The 14101-nt window shown below is 39.0% G+C and overlaps 1 protein-coding gene across 4 annotated transcripts in view; it reads right to left on the bottom strand.

Moving 5' to 3' along the window:
- Positions 1–101: 101 nt before the first annotated feature.
- OTUD4 (OTU deubiquitinase 4) overlaps positions 102–14101 on the bottom strand; it is a 65649-nt gene continuing 51649 nt past the window's right edge. For 3 of the 4 annotated variants that reach the window (XM_025204311.1, XM_006023734.3, XM_025204313.1), the window contains 2 exons: positions 8630–9981; positions 102–8436 (listed from right to left, as the gene is read on the bottom strand). In XM_025204311.1, the coding sequence (XP_025060096.1) occupies positions 8731–9981 (1251 nt within the window). In that variant the 3' untranslated portion in view covers positions 102–8436; positions 8630–8730. Of the gene's footprint in view, positions 8437–8603; positions 9982–14101 lie in introns of those variants that run through there. The other variant, XM_006023733.3, reaches the window with a different exon arrangement.

Here is a 14101-nt window from a genome sequence, read left to right as displayed (position 1 = left end):
AACATTCTTTAAGCATTTCTATAACAGGAAAGTATTTGCTCAGTCTCCAGATAGCTTACATCACAGTATACCTTTCAGCTTACCCCTAACTATTCATTATTCTTAATAGAACAGAATCATTCTTTTAAAAATACTTAAACCCTTTCCAATTTAACTTGTATAATTGAAACACTGTATGTTAAATCCAGATAGCCAAAGACTAGGCTTATGGTAGGTACTGCTTTAATTATGAGCATTATTTGTGTGCTGTGCAGGCTTTTACAACAAGGTGGAAGAAGTAAAATTTCTTCAGCAAGACTCCATCTGCTTCACAGAAGCAATGATAACCGGTCCTCAGAGGCTTTTGATCACTGTCATCATCTTATGCTGCTGCTGGGTTGCAAAAAATAGTTTAGGGAAAATAAAAGTACCCAAACCATGTACTGTATCATATTAACAATCTTGAATCTACTAACTTGAAATAATGTCACTTTTTTTCCAAGCCTTCTAAACAAATGCATAGGTCTTTGACAATCTTAAGTTATGTAAACATTTCTGAAATTAGTTCTAGCTGGGACTGTATATTGCTTAGAAAATAAGTTCTATCCAAAAGTCTGACTTCTGTTTTTGAGAACAGAACATAAAGATGATTGCTTCTATTCATATTCTCTATGCGATGTACTATGGAAGGTAAGTCTTGCATTGTGTTCTGAAACTCCAGGTATGAGCTGCTTTTTAACTGTGAAAGGTGATCCACAGTTTGGCATTCCCTGGTATATTGCCCCTCAAACAAATGTCCTGGCTTCATTAATCATAGTAGGCAGTTATAACTGCCTTGGGAGGCCCTGGGAAAGGAGAATACTAGAGACTGCATCTCAAGTGCTGAGTAAATCTGAACCATGAGCTGGGAAAAGGGAAGAAAATGCAGCTAACATTCCTTAGTTAATGCAGCTTATAATCACTGCAGTGTACTGCTTTTTACTTGTATCAGTGTCATTGTATTCTGTACTCTTGACAAACCAAATTGCTTAGAAGCATAAAAAGTGAATTGGTGTAGTCCATTCTTAAGGCCTACTTGTCTTGCTAACTGGAGTTCCTCACTCTGAAATTGGGAGGAGTGGTAACATCCAGAAAACCTCACTAATTTGACTTTGCTTCCTATCAAGGACTTGTCTAAACAATGTCAGTGGCAGATTTCATGGAGGGGTGGAACTGAATGAGTCTCATCCATCTGAGTCTGTTGTTGCACTTTAGAGCCAAAGTTGCTTTCGAGGCAGCTGCAACCATATCACCAGTGGGTCTGAGGACAGCTGTGGGACATAACTCTGAGACAGCCTCACAGGCAACTTTTCTGGCTCTGGAGTGGGTCAGTGAATGCAGGTGGCCACTGCCCTACACTAAATTGTTTTTCTTCATCTAGCATCCTTTTCATTGTTCCCAGGTTCACTTTGAATGAACTGTTCTTTCAGAATTTTCTCAGGTACATGGAACTTAACAATTTAAGTTAACCTGTTGGCATTCTAACTTGAACATCCAAGAAATATGATTTCTTTGCTTGACTGCCAGTATAGAAGAAAGGTTGATCTGGGAGTAACTTAATCTGCTGCCTTAAAAGCCCTGTTGAAGAGGTCTGAGTTTTAGCAAATGAATTAATGGGAGCATGAGATCCAGCTCCTGAGCAATCTCTATTAGAGATCTTCAGGTGGATTATGGTAGTATCCGGTCAGATGTTTCTGGGTGCTTTGGAAATGGAGTTGGAGGAAACACATCCTTTCAGATCTTGGCTGTTTGCTCTTTCATCAGACATTAGAAAGCTAGGCACTGAACATCAAGGCAAGCAGATCTAGTAGATAGATAGTACCTCCTGTCCCTCTCTTTAGAGATGTATTGATACTGGTGTCCATTACAGCAAGCAAAGCCTATCAGCAGTGAATGTACATAAAGATGTGAAGAATGCCTAAGAGCTTGTGGGGTGCACGCCTATACTACCTCCAGTAGTATTTCCAGAAAATTAGCTATGTATTTGAACTGGCATAGGCTGCTCTTCTGTCACTTTTTTTCAAGTAATCCCTTGAGGTTCATGGACTACAAGATATCCTAATTCCCTGGAAAGGTACAAGTGATATTCCAGTAGTAGTAGATGGTAGTGTAGACTGTAGACACAAGGATAAGTTGCATGAAAGGGCCAGGAAGATGGGTGCCTGCCAGTCCAGTCTACATGCCATACCACTCCCAGCTCAGGCTCAAAAGAATAAAGGGTCATCAGGCAAACAGGTGGGGGAATCCTTTCCCGTTAGCAATTTAAGAATGAAAAAAAGCACTGGGGGGGTTAAATGCAAAGCCTGGCATGCTCATGGTAATTGATGGGGCAGTACCCTCTAGGTGGTAATCACTGGTAGTGTGAAGGATGTCACCTGAGACCACATATTCAAGTACTACAGAAAATTGGTGCTGTAAGGCTTGTTAGATGTGGATGGTACCACAACATGCTGCCCCAAATTGAGCAATGCCAAAGTAACAGTTTACACTGTAACTGGCTCTGAGGCACATGAAGTTGGTTGGACAAGGAGTCTCTTTGTACTAGTGTTAGTTTATTATGAAAACACTGCTTTATTTCTGGCAGTGCACTCATTTGTAGTCCTGAGAGTTCCCAGCAGGTATCAGCCCCTACTTTTCCCATAAAATAAAGCCAGATATCAGAGCACTTTCATTGGAAGTTGGTCTAGGGTATTCTGCAAGGAGTACACTGAGATTAGGAGCAATTTATCAAAAGTTAAATTAAGGCAGTGGCAGCATAAAGTTCTTTCATACTAGTCCACGTTAACAAAAAATGTTATCTGCTAAAACTCACTAGTGGGCGTTGCAACCTCTTCAAGAGGGGTAGTACTTAAAACAGGATGACTTGAGATCTGGTATTTCAAGCCTGTCAGAGTAAGAAACTCCCAGTTGTTGCTATATGAACTATTCTAGTATCCTACTGCTAGTATATAATTTTCATACAATATCTGGTAAGAATCTTGATAATGGAAGCAATGTTTAATAGTAATGTTTGGGGAGAAGAGAGCATTTCAGTCTGCTCCCAACCAAATACAGGACAAACCTGTAAGAAGATGGGGGAGAAGGTAGGTAAATTCTTCTAGTTAAAGGCACAGTCTAGCAGTATTATCATGGACTTCAAAAGATTTCAGGCTTTGGATTGCAGTGAGAATAGTATTTACAAATTTTATTTTCAAAATATTAAACATTAATATATCAATTTGGGAAGTATTGGTCAAAACTTTTTTAGACTCTGCTACAACAAAGCACCACTATTCAGCCTGTGAAATAAATGGAACTCATTAAATGCTATCCTGAAATCAGGCAGTTAAATACATAAGAGATTCATGATCGAATTTACCAGCAAGGCTGAATGATTTAACTATAAAAGGAGATACTGTCAGTCTTTCTTTTCTGGTTTTCTTTATCTAACCAACTTAAAGGAAGAGTTTATAGAGGTTAGTTAACTTGGTTACCAGGTAGTCTGCCAGGCAGAACAACCACATAGTTCAGTAATACATACAGCTGTATATAGGGTTTTAGCAGACTAGAGTCAAGGTAGTTAAAGACAAAATGTTTTAATATTTTTTTTTTATATACACAATGCAGCATCACACCATAGAGGCATTAAATATTTTATACATTCAGATACTTTCAAAACACTTTTCTTGACTACAAAATATAGAACATAGAAAAAGACTATTGAATATAATATGTACAAAAGTGATATGATAGCATAATTTCAAACCTTTCAAGAAGTGTATTGTTACACATAACTTCACATATTCATCAACTGTACTCAGTGTAAAGCCAGATTTAACATTGCCAAGTTCTGTCATTCAAGTAATTTCAACCAAAAATGGTGTTTGCAGCATTAGGACATGCACGTCTCTCCTACAATACCGTGTATATATTGCTCAAAGTGGTGCCATTGTGTGAGGTATGGAATGCCTCCTGGCTTGAATGGGAGCTGAGGAGGATCAGCGTCTTTAAAGGCCTGTCTTGCAGGCTGTTCCAGAACTGTGTGGGGGGTCAGAGGGAAAGGTGTTAAAACAAGCTGTATCTAGCTAGATAAAAAAATAAGTAAGATGCACTGAATTGAAAGACTTTACTTATACATTGCTTGACTTGCTTGGACAAGGGAAAAACAAGCAGTTAGGCTTTAGGTGCATAGTGGCTCACCCCTGAAACAAACTCAGGACAGATATAATAGACCATAGGTCCACTAACTTGACCAGTACAGGTTGCCTTAACCAAAAAGAAAAATAGTCACCTTTAAGAACTGAAGACAGCTGCTCAAATATTCTGTTGAAGTTCACTGCTTAAGTTTTCAACTGGCTAAAGTAATTTCTGAACTGTTTTCAGCCAATTTTGTTGAGCTTGCTGCCACACATGCTTTAACTTTACACTGTCATTTTTATCCAACTATATCAATTGTTGGTTTACACAAGAAAATACTTCTCTTTTTACTGGTTTACTTGAGAAAGTAACAGAAATATGTAATGTAGAAGATAGCTAAAACAATGCCAATTATGGCTGCCAGGACAGGACAGTAAACTAGGGATTCTAGCATTGCTGCAACTGCAGTGTTAGCAACTGTAGGAATTCAAAGAAAGACAGGGACAATGAGAATAGGACATAGTAGAAACCACCTGCTGGGCTGGAAGATATCTAGAGATTAAAGTGTGCATTGTACCACGTGACATCATGAGTGTGTGTAGGCCTTGGCTCCTACAGGAAGCTGCCTGTAGAGCTTAAATAACTATTGTTGTGCCCAAGGGAGACGTGCATGAAAGAGCAGATTGTCCCCAGAAGCATGGGCCTATTAGCAATGAAGTATGGTAGTACTAAGAGAAGGAAAGGCACAAAATTAAGATCAAAGCAAGAAAGCAATTCAAGCTATGCAAGTCTTTGTTTAGGAACAGACTCCCGTGCTTTGGTCAAGAAAAAAAGCAATTAATTGAAAGTTATACTTAAGGCTTTCTGATTAGGTGACATTTAAGATAATTTTTCTTGTCCAGATTAAGTCAAACTTCCTCTGATATTGAAGCTGCTTCCTTGAAGAAATACTTAAAAGTCCTTTCACCTGCAGCTTTAAAAAGTATGTTTTGTAGATGGAGAACCTGCAGTCAAGTTACTAGATAATAGACAATGTTGTTTCCCAGGTCTTGCGCCCTACTGTGCAGCACATGGCCTCCCTCTTTAAAAAGGCCAAAATAAGTCTATTCTAATCTCAGTGTTTTTATACAAAATAAAGCCACAAAAGATGAGAAGGTAGCAACTTCAACATTAACTTTTTATCAAAGTCTTTAACTGAAAATGCTATTTCTAAAATGTCTCAACATAAAATTCAACTTTCAGACACCAGAACAAAAAAAAAGCCAACTTGGAAAGTTACTGACCCATAGTAGTCCACACAAAGTAGCTTCTCAGCTATATTTATACCTTTAAAATAAGTAAGAGTTCAGAATCTCCTTTGGTGAACATTTACCTGCTGTTACTACCTGCATACGGAAAAGCTATCAAATGCAACCTACAAAGACAATAGAGCTTGCTCCCCTTTTCTTGGAGTCCTTAAGGATACGAATATTTTATTCCAGTTTTGTTTTTCAGTTAGAAATAAGTTTAGAAAAACACCATAGTCAGGCCTGGTGTATACAGTGAGCACTTGCTCACATAGCTTCAAATGACATAATGGCAACTTTTGTTGGTCTAAACTGAATTACCTTTGCCAGGGCTTCTGCCAAGATGACTGTCAGGAGCATAAAAATTGCACTCCTAACATTAGTGTAGGCATGTCTAAGACTTGCCAATATAGACCAGGTTTTAAGAGACAAAAACCTGGAAGGTGTCAGAGTCAAGGGTGAAAGCTGAGGAAATAATTTTTAGACTTCAACTCTGGGCCTTCTGTTTGTTAATTCCTATTTATTTTGAAGACTAAAATTTTAAATGAGACATGACTAAGTTTCACTTCTCTTGTATCTTTGATTAAGCTGATATGCCTGCACTCAACAAGGCACTTAAAGCACATGCTAAACATTCAGAGTAGCCACCTTGACTAATCAGATTCATATGCTTGAAAACCATGATCAACCAGGGCAGTAGAGCTGGCAAGCAATCTTAGACCTTCCTTTCCTCAAATCTTCTATCAGACAAGAGTAGACCGGCCTTAACCCTCCCCCAACCTTTCCAAATAATGGGGGGGAAAAAGAGAAGCAAGGTCAGGGGTGGGGGAAGCCTCCAACTATCACAGGTTTCAGATGTCAAACCATCCTAGATGGTCAGTCTTTTGCAGGTAACCTTTGAAAGGGGGGGAAAAAAAAAAAAGAACAAAAACCACGTAGCAGTACACTTCACAATTCACCAACATGCTCCTGTTTTTATCATTCCCTGAGGAAAAAGTCTAGAAAGAGCACTTTCTGACTTGAGATAAAGAATAGCAGTCCATAAGAACTAGATGAGGAAGTGTTTAGTCTAATGCCCATTCAATGTGCAGGAAAAACTACCATGACATTAGATAGGGCTCACAGCACAGCAGTCTAAAGAGCAAAACAGCTACAGACTATGAAGAGAAGCTTCCTTAAAGAATAAGGCTAAGCTTCAACTCATAATTGCTGAATGTGAATAAAGTTTAAAAGCATAGTTAGTATATACCCTTTCAGCATGTTAGTTTTCAGTAGCAACTCTACAGGGTAAGGCTAAATTTTGTTCTAAAAAGAATTTTTTCTCCACTCAAATAGGTTGGTCTTTTTCAGGTAAAAAGAGAACAACCCTTAGAAATCACTATGAATACTAATTTGCATATATTATTTTGCAAAAAGTGCCTAAACACTAATTGCTGTTCAGTGGTCACTTCACGAGTTCAGCTTTGTAGCAGAACTCAGCAGCTGACAATAAATGGCAATCCACTAAATTCTGCTGATACATACCATTTGTAGTTAGCAACGGAACCAGAAGACTAATCTGACAAATGTTATTACACCAGTGGTTAAAAATATATAAATATAATTTAGAAAGAAAGTGAAAGGAGAAACATTTATTTTTAATTGGGTGTTTTATACATGGCATGCATCTGAAAAGAATTACTTTGTCACAACTATCACTCAAGTTTCCTGATCAAAGGTATACAATCTCAGACATGAATAAAAGGGCACCATCACCTTATACACTGGTATATACAGAGATATAAAAATATACACAATGGTTAATTTTACAAAGCAACAGAGCTGAGTGGATATTGTGCACACTGCACTGTCTGCGTTTGGATAGCTGAATTCCAAACAGCAAACACAATCAGAAACTGCAGCCATCATCATCTTTAGAGGTCCGAAGACACAGCAATCAGAATTTTGACACACAGTGAAAAAATATAAGGCAAAAGCCACTTTCTTCTAAACTCTAGGGAATATATATTGTGAAAGTACACCTATCTTGTTTTAAAAAGTAGTTCCAGCAATGAGTTGTACATGCAAAGCATAACAGATTTGCATCATAGTGCAACAAGAACAAAAAGCTGAACAGTAGCATTTAATACAAACTTAAAAAAAGGTAACATGTATTTTTATGCGTCTCTCAAAATATTTTAGGATTTGTCAGTGCATTAGTGTTAAAGTGGCATAAAAAAACCTTCTGCTATTAACAGATGCAGAATTATTTTGGAAATGCATAGCATCTACATTTTTATTGTCTTTGTAATTAGTTTGTTGGCATAGGCACCATTCTAGTCACGCCAGCATTACGAATTCTTGGTGGAAACAGCCATTCCATTGAATTTCCTATCAATTCACACACAGCTACTCTTGACTGCTTACTTCTATTTTGATTTCAACAAAAGCTTTTTAAAATTCAAAAATATACCCTATGAATATTAAAAGAACTATATACAACATACCTAAGACACAAGGTTAGCTGGCTGCCATACATGTAATGCATTAAAGAGAAAACATTCAAGTTTGACAGATTTTGAGATGAAAGGCCTTTGGGTTGGAAGCATGTCAAAGACAACAGTGCGGTAGGCTGAGAATTCCTTTAGCTCAGTTTAAAACTAAGGCATTTTATGATAAAATACACATTTATATTTGGTGCAATGTTACTAATCAATTTAGACTCTAGGTCATGTCAAATGCTCTATTTCTGTCAATCTAGTAAATATTTTAAACCATCTTACTGTATAACAAGCTCACACCTTTGGGGGCAGGGGAAAAAGTTCAATGCTAAACCTATACTGTTTTTATAGTTTAAATAATAGCCTTATTTTCCACTTTTCAGATACTAAGAAAAAATTCTAAACCAAAACAAACTTTTAAGTTGCTAAGAAACTAGATGTTCAGAGTTCGTTTCCCCCTAGGCCTCACTTCGAGCGTACCCTTAACTTAAAAACAAAACTAAACCCCAGCCCCCCAAAAAAGCAACAACTCACCGGAAGTTTTTCCAAATATGTGAACCAAAACAAAAACTTTTTAAAAGTTGCCTAGAAAAAAATTGTTTGATTTTGTTTCCTACCAGGCCTCACTCTTTGAGCCTACCCTTAGCTTAAAAATAAAACAAAGAAAGGCAGAAAAAAACTCCAAATGCCGTGCCCCCCCCCGCCCCCCCCCAAAGTAACAACTTACCACACACTTGGGAAGATTTAGAAATCTCTACTTCAAACTAGTTTTTGCATTTGAAGCTCTCCAATAAGCATTCCTATTCCTATAAACATTCCAGTAAGCATTCCTATATTTGATGTCCCCTCTGACCATCTCCCAGGGTTGCCCTCCTTTTATCATTCCTATATGGCCTCCCTCTAAAGTTTCGATGATACTGGTAACCTTCATCTCTGCCTCTGTTGGGTGGCCCTTTCCAGGCTTCCTCACCTCTTGGATATTGGTATCCTCCCCTGCTAGGATAGCCCCATTCATTTCTAGGCCTCCTGCCACCTCCGTAGGTCTGATTATAAAACTGCTTCGGTCTGCCACTTCTCAGCATATCAGACACTTCATGTTCATCTTCAGAGCTCTCTTCTTTTGTTCTCTGGGCCCTACTTTCTCCAGAACTGGTCTGTACGTTACCAGCAGTCTTGGGATCTCTGGCTTTGTCTGCTTTTTCCTTACGGCTGGGAACAGTACTTTTCAGTTCATTTTTTGATGGCTCCGATAACGATGGCAAAGCACTTGACATCACTGTCTGTCTCTCAACACCCTGTATTTGTGGAGACCGGTTTGGTAATCCAGCCTTTGTTTGTTCAGCAGAAGCAGCAGTATATATTTGCTCCATCTTAGGCACCCTGGCTGAGGTTTCATTCAAGACATCACATTCACTGTGCACACTAGCCACAGGGGGTGGCACGGCATTGGAGCTACTGTCACTTTTAGTCTTCTGTAGCTGCTCCACAAAACTTGTTACAGGAACTGGGGAACTGCCTTCTTTAGCCAAATATAAGTTTTCTGAGGTGGTAGCAGTTGCCCCCTTGTCCTCAGGTGACATGACAACATTAGGTCTCACTACTGAATTTTCAATAAAACCTTGAAATGGGTACCCATACCAAAAATGAGGAAAGAAAGGAGAAGCTATTGGAACAGCTCCTAGAAACTGACTGTGTCCAAAGGGTGGTTGTGGGAACATATTTTTCCCTCTCAGTGAATCATCATAATCAGTATGAAGACCTTGCACTGGATTCTCAGACTCTACACAGACTGGTCCTTGACTTTCTGAAACCTGAGCTGTAGATATAAGCAGAGGCAGTGATGGAGACCTACTGTCAACCTGTGAACTCTGACCATTACATCTGGCCTCACTCTGCATAGGAAAGTGCCTGTTTGTCTGTGCAGTTTCACTTTCATTCGAAGTCAGCAGAGTCTCCTGGAACCAAGGGTTGTGTGGATATACAGGAACTGAAACATTTGGGTACATTCTACAAGCAGCTACGTAGGCCTGGTGCAGAGGGTACAAATAAGAATGTGGTGCCCACATGGGACAGCTGTATGCCTGTAAAATAAAGAAATGCTTCAGTCTACAGTATTAAAACAAATAAAAATACTGCACTAGAAGGAAGGCATTAGTTGAAACCTAGTAATTTTTTTCCAAGACAGAAATCTGAGAAATTTGTTGTTTTATTCTCATTCTTATTTTTAAATGCGTTTCTCCCTGCTGCTGTGGGGAAAAAAAGGTAAGAACTGGAAATAGATCATTGAATACGTTTTTAATGTTTAAATATAAACTTTTGGGATAATAAAGTGAGCTGTAACAATAGTTTCTATGGTCTCAGAACTAACTGTTCCATGAATAAGTCCACTCAAGGTAGACATGGACAGGCCGCCAAAAGTTTTAATCAGTGCCTCTGTGGCACAAGTCTGCATTAAGTCAAAATTTAATTCCCACATCTGCCCTATTTGACTTGTGTGCAATTCTACTCTTGACTGGTAAGAAAGGATACTGATACTTAACTATTAAAGAGACATCCCTAAACTGATGGTAGATGCCAGGGATAGGATGACAGGATATAGTGCACTTTAGTCATACCTTGTTCACATGCTCTCTTTCTAAAGTAGGACTGTCCAACAGGTGGCCCATGGGCCACATCCAGCCCCTGAGGGATTAGCATGTGGTTGCTGGTCCAGGTGCCACTCCCTCTACCACTGTCCTGCTGCTGTTGCCACCCTAGTCTCCAGGGTTCCCCTCCCTTCTCCAGCTTCTGCTTCCTGCCCCTGCCCTCTGGAGGTGGGGTGGCCCAGCACACACCCCATGGAGCTGAGGGAGCCCATGGCTGTCGGGTTCAGAGGGACCACATGGCATTATGTGGGGCTGCTGGTGTGTTGCAGTGGGGGCAGGGTGCAAGGGAGGGAAAGGTGTAGCCTCCTGATCACTCAGAAGTTGGACAACTATAGTCTAAAACATCTACTGCTGCTGTCAGAGGCAGATACTGGGCTTGATGGTCTGCTGGTCTGACCCAATACGACACGTATGTTCTTATGACCAGTAGATGGTGCTGAAAGACAGGGTGATAGACTTCGCCAGGGATCACAATACTGTCAGTGCACATCATAATCCAAAAGAGAGAGTCAGGAAATATTTAGATCTATGAAATGAAAACATTTTTTCTTAACACAGCATGATACTAATAACCTGATAATTTCCTGAAAATTAAACTGGATGTTGATCAACTATAAAACTTACCAACACTGACTTTTCATTTTTTAATTGGAGCTGGACATATTTTTTCACCTTTAATTAACTCCTCCACACTCAAACCATTGCATTCTGTAACTGAAGGGTCCCAAGTTTGAGTTCAGAGCATATTTTATAGTGAAATTTAAAATTTTAACAGGGATGGGTGCAGGATGGAAAAAAAATGATAGAAACTACAATGTCATGGTGTCGCTCTAGACGACACAACTATTTAAACTATTTAAGGTTAGGAGCGCATGCTGTTAATTAAAAACTTCAAATCTGACTAGATGCCAAAAATATGCCAGTATAAGATTATAGCATGTCAGTGGTACTAGTAAAATAGTCTGTGTGAACACTTATTCCAAAATGATTAATTTCTTCCAGTTTGCCTATACTTAAGTAACATACTTCCACATCAAATTAGTATTCAATAGGTCAAGAACATGTTATGTGGAATGTGTATGGCCATAATAAAAATAGGAGCCAATTCAGCTCAATGGAAGTACTCCTACTAAAGCATCCTAGTGTTTATAGGTATCAACAAGATGAACCTGGTTTTTGGCTGCTTGCAGATGTTAAAAAAAACAAACACAACAACAAAAAATAGCACTTTTCAGTAAGCCCAGTGCATGCCTAAGAGGCAGCGTGTTAATTGGATCTGGCTCACCCACTGTTTGTATAGATCAGGAGCTTTAGTGGGGCTCTTTTGGCGCTTTCATATAATAGCTGATTGGCTCAGATTTAGATAAAAGCACCAAAAAGCCCCACTGAAGCACCCTATCTATACAGATGCTGTGAAACTGGAAAGCACTAACATGTTGCTTCTTCCGGTAAAGCATGGTTTTTTGGGGTTGTTGGGGGTTTTTGAAAATGTCTGCAAGCAGTCTTTATGAACAGACACTACTTTTGAAACTTATTACTTAGCCCATACAGAGTTTTGTTAGATTTTCTTAACACACGCATTTCCAGATTTTCAAAATGCTTCATCTTCTCTTTAATAATCTTCACTCTGAACACCTTTTATGTTTCCAATAGTTGTTTTCAGATAACTATGGCCCTGATCCCAATTCATGCTATGCTAATACAAGGTCAACTATTTTCTCATAAAGGTATGTTTTACCCTTAAATTATTAAATGTGTTTACATCCTTAACTCCATCTAAGTGAAGCAGTATGGAAACAAGAACCAAGATACAACACCTAGAGAAAAACCTAAATCTTCAGTCATTTGGTTCCCTTTTAAAGTTCAATGTCAGATGACTGGCAATTCTTACTTCACCAGGGTTTCACTTCCTATATACACCTTTTACAGTCTGCTCTGCATGCTTGCTCTCATTAAAAATCGTTGAAATACATACACTATATTGAATGTAAAATCTGATGGGGGGAAAAATTACAAAACATAAAATAAAAAATTATTAAGTCAGTGTGGAGGACCTGAACCCCTCTGAAATGATGGTTTATCTTTATTTGAGGTTTATTTCTATTAGATATTTAATTTTGGGGTCTCCACCAAAATCTGCAGTGGATGGATACCTTTCACTTCATGGTTTGCTGCAGGTGTGGATGGTTTCATGGATTTTAGGGTTGGAAGGGACCTATTGGATCGAGTCTGAGCCCCTGCCCTGGGCAGAAGAGTGCTGGGGTCATGACCTCAGCCAGGCATTTGTCCAATCTCCTCTTAAATACCTCCAAGGAAGGGGACAGCACCACCTCCCCTGGAAGCGTATTCCATATTTTGGCAACCCTTACTGTAACAAACTTTTTCCTGATGTCCAATCTAGATTTGCTCTACTTCAGTTTTTTACCATTGTTTCTAGTTACCCCGATGGGCGTCCTGGTAAATATCGTATCCCCTATTTCCTGCTGTCCCCCCCGCACTGAGTTTGTAGACGACCACAAGATCACCCCTCAGCCTTCTCTTGCAGAGGCTAAAGAGATTCAGGTCCCTCGATCATCCTTGTAGGGTTTTTCCTGTAAGCCTTGTTGCAAGCCAAGATCATAATGTTCAGATTTGAAATAAGTTTGATAAACCACTATTGGGATATCAAGATTCCCATTAAAAAAGTGAAGAGGTGGAACCTTAAATATTAGTTCTGTGCATTCAAATCGTAGTCACTAATATCTTCTGAACGTACATCACCTAAAATGTTTAGGACATACTGTATTTTACTTACACCACACTAACACCTTCTTACTCAACACCCTTTTCTCCCCACTTCTCAGAACACCTAACCACTTTTCCATTTCCAATTTGTGAAAAAGATTATCCACTTATGGAAAGCAAATCTCAGCTTTAGTTACAGCTGGAATAGAACAAAAGTAAAATAATTAGTACCATGAACAAGTTAAAAGGTTTTGGATGGATTTTGGTTTTTGTAAACAAAAATTCTGCAAGCCCTCTAGCCTAAGAAAAAGGATTGTATAGACAAGCAGTAACATAAGTTGCCCTCTGTGTTCTGACGATTTGTCTCAGATGCTTCTAGGAGTCACAGGACAGCTCTACGTCCATGGTCCACTCAATTTTCCAACTAGCTAGCAACAAAATCATTACGTCTCATGACTGGTTTCTGCTACTAGGCAATATGGGCTAGTGGCTAGGGTACTGGACAGGGACTGGTCAGATCTGCATTCTATTCCTGGCCTAACAGATAACTTTGGCAACTCTTCAAGCCTCAGTTCCCTATATCTGTAAAGAGGAGAATAACAATACTGACCTCCTATGTAAAGGATTTTGAGAACTATAAATGAAAGGCAGTATAATAACCACATATTATTATGGACATACTTTCTATTTTAATATGAGCCAAACAACCATAAGATGGTAATAATTTTAGTCACTTTTGATTTGGACTGGATTTCAGCAACCTAGAGGCAAAAATGGATCCAAATCCCCAAGTCATTCGATCCCTGTAAAACTGCAAAAACTGCTGCTATTA

This window comes from Alligator sinensis, unplaced genomic scaffold (genome assembly GCF_000455745.1).
Source record: "Alligator sinensis unplaced genomic scaffold, ASM45574v1 scaffold169_2, whole genome shotgun sequence".
Taxonomy (NCBI): Eukaryota; Metazoa; Chordata; order Crocodylia; family Alligatoridae; genus Alligator; species Alligator sinensis.
The sequence above is the reverse complement of the archived record's forward strand: the minus strand, read 5'-3'. Positions and strand labels throughout refer to the sequence as shown.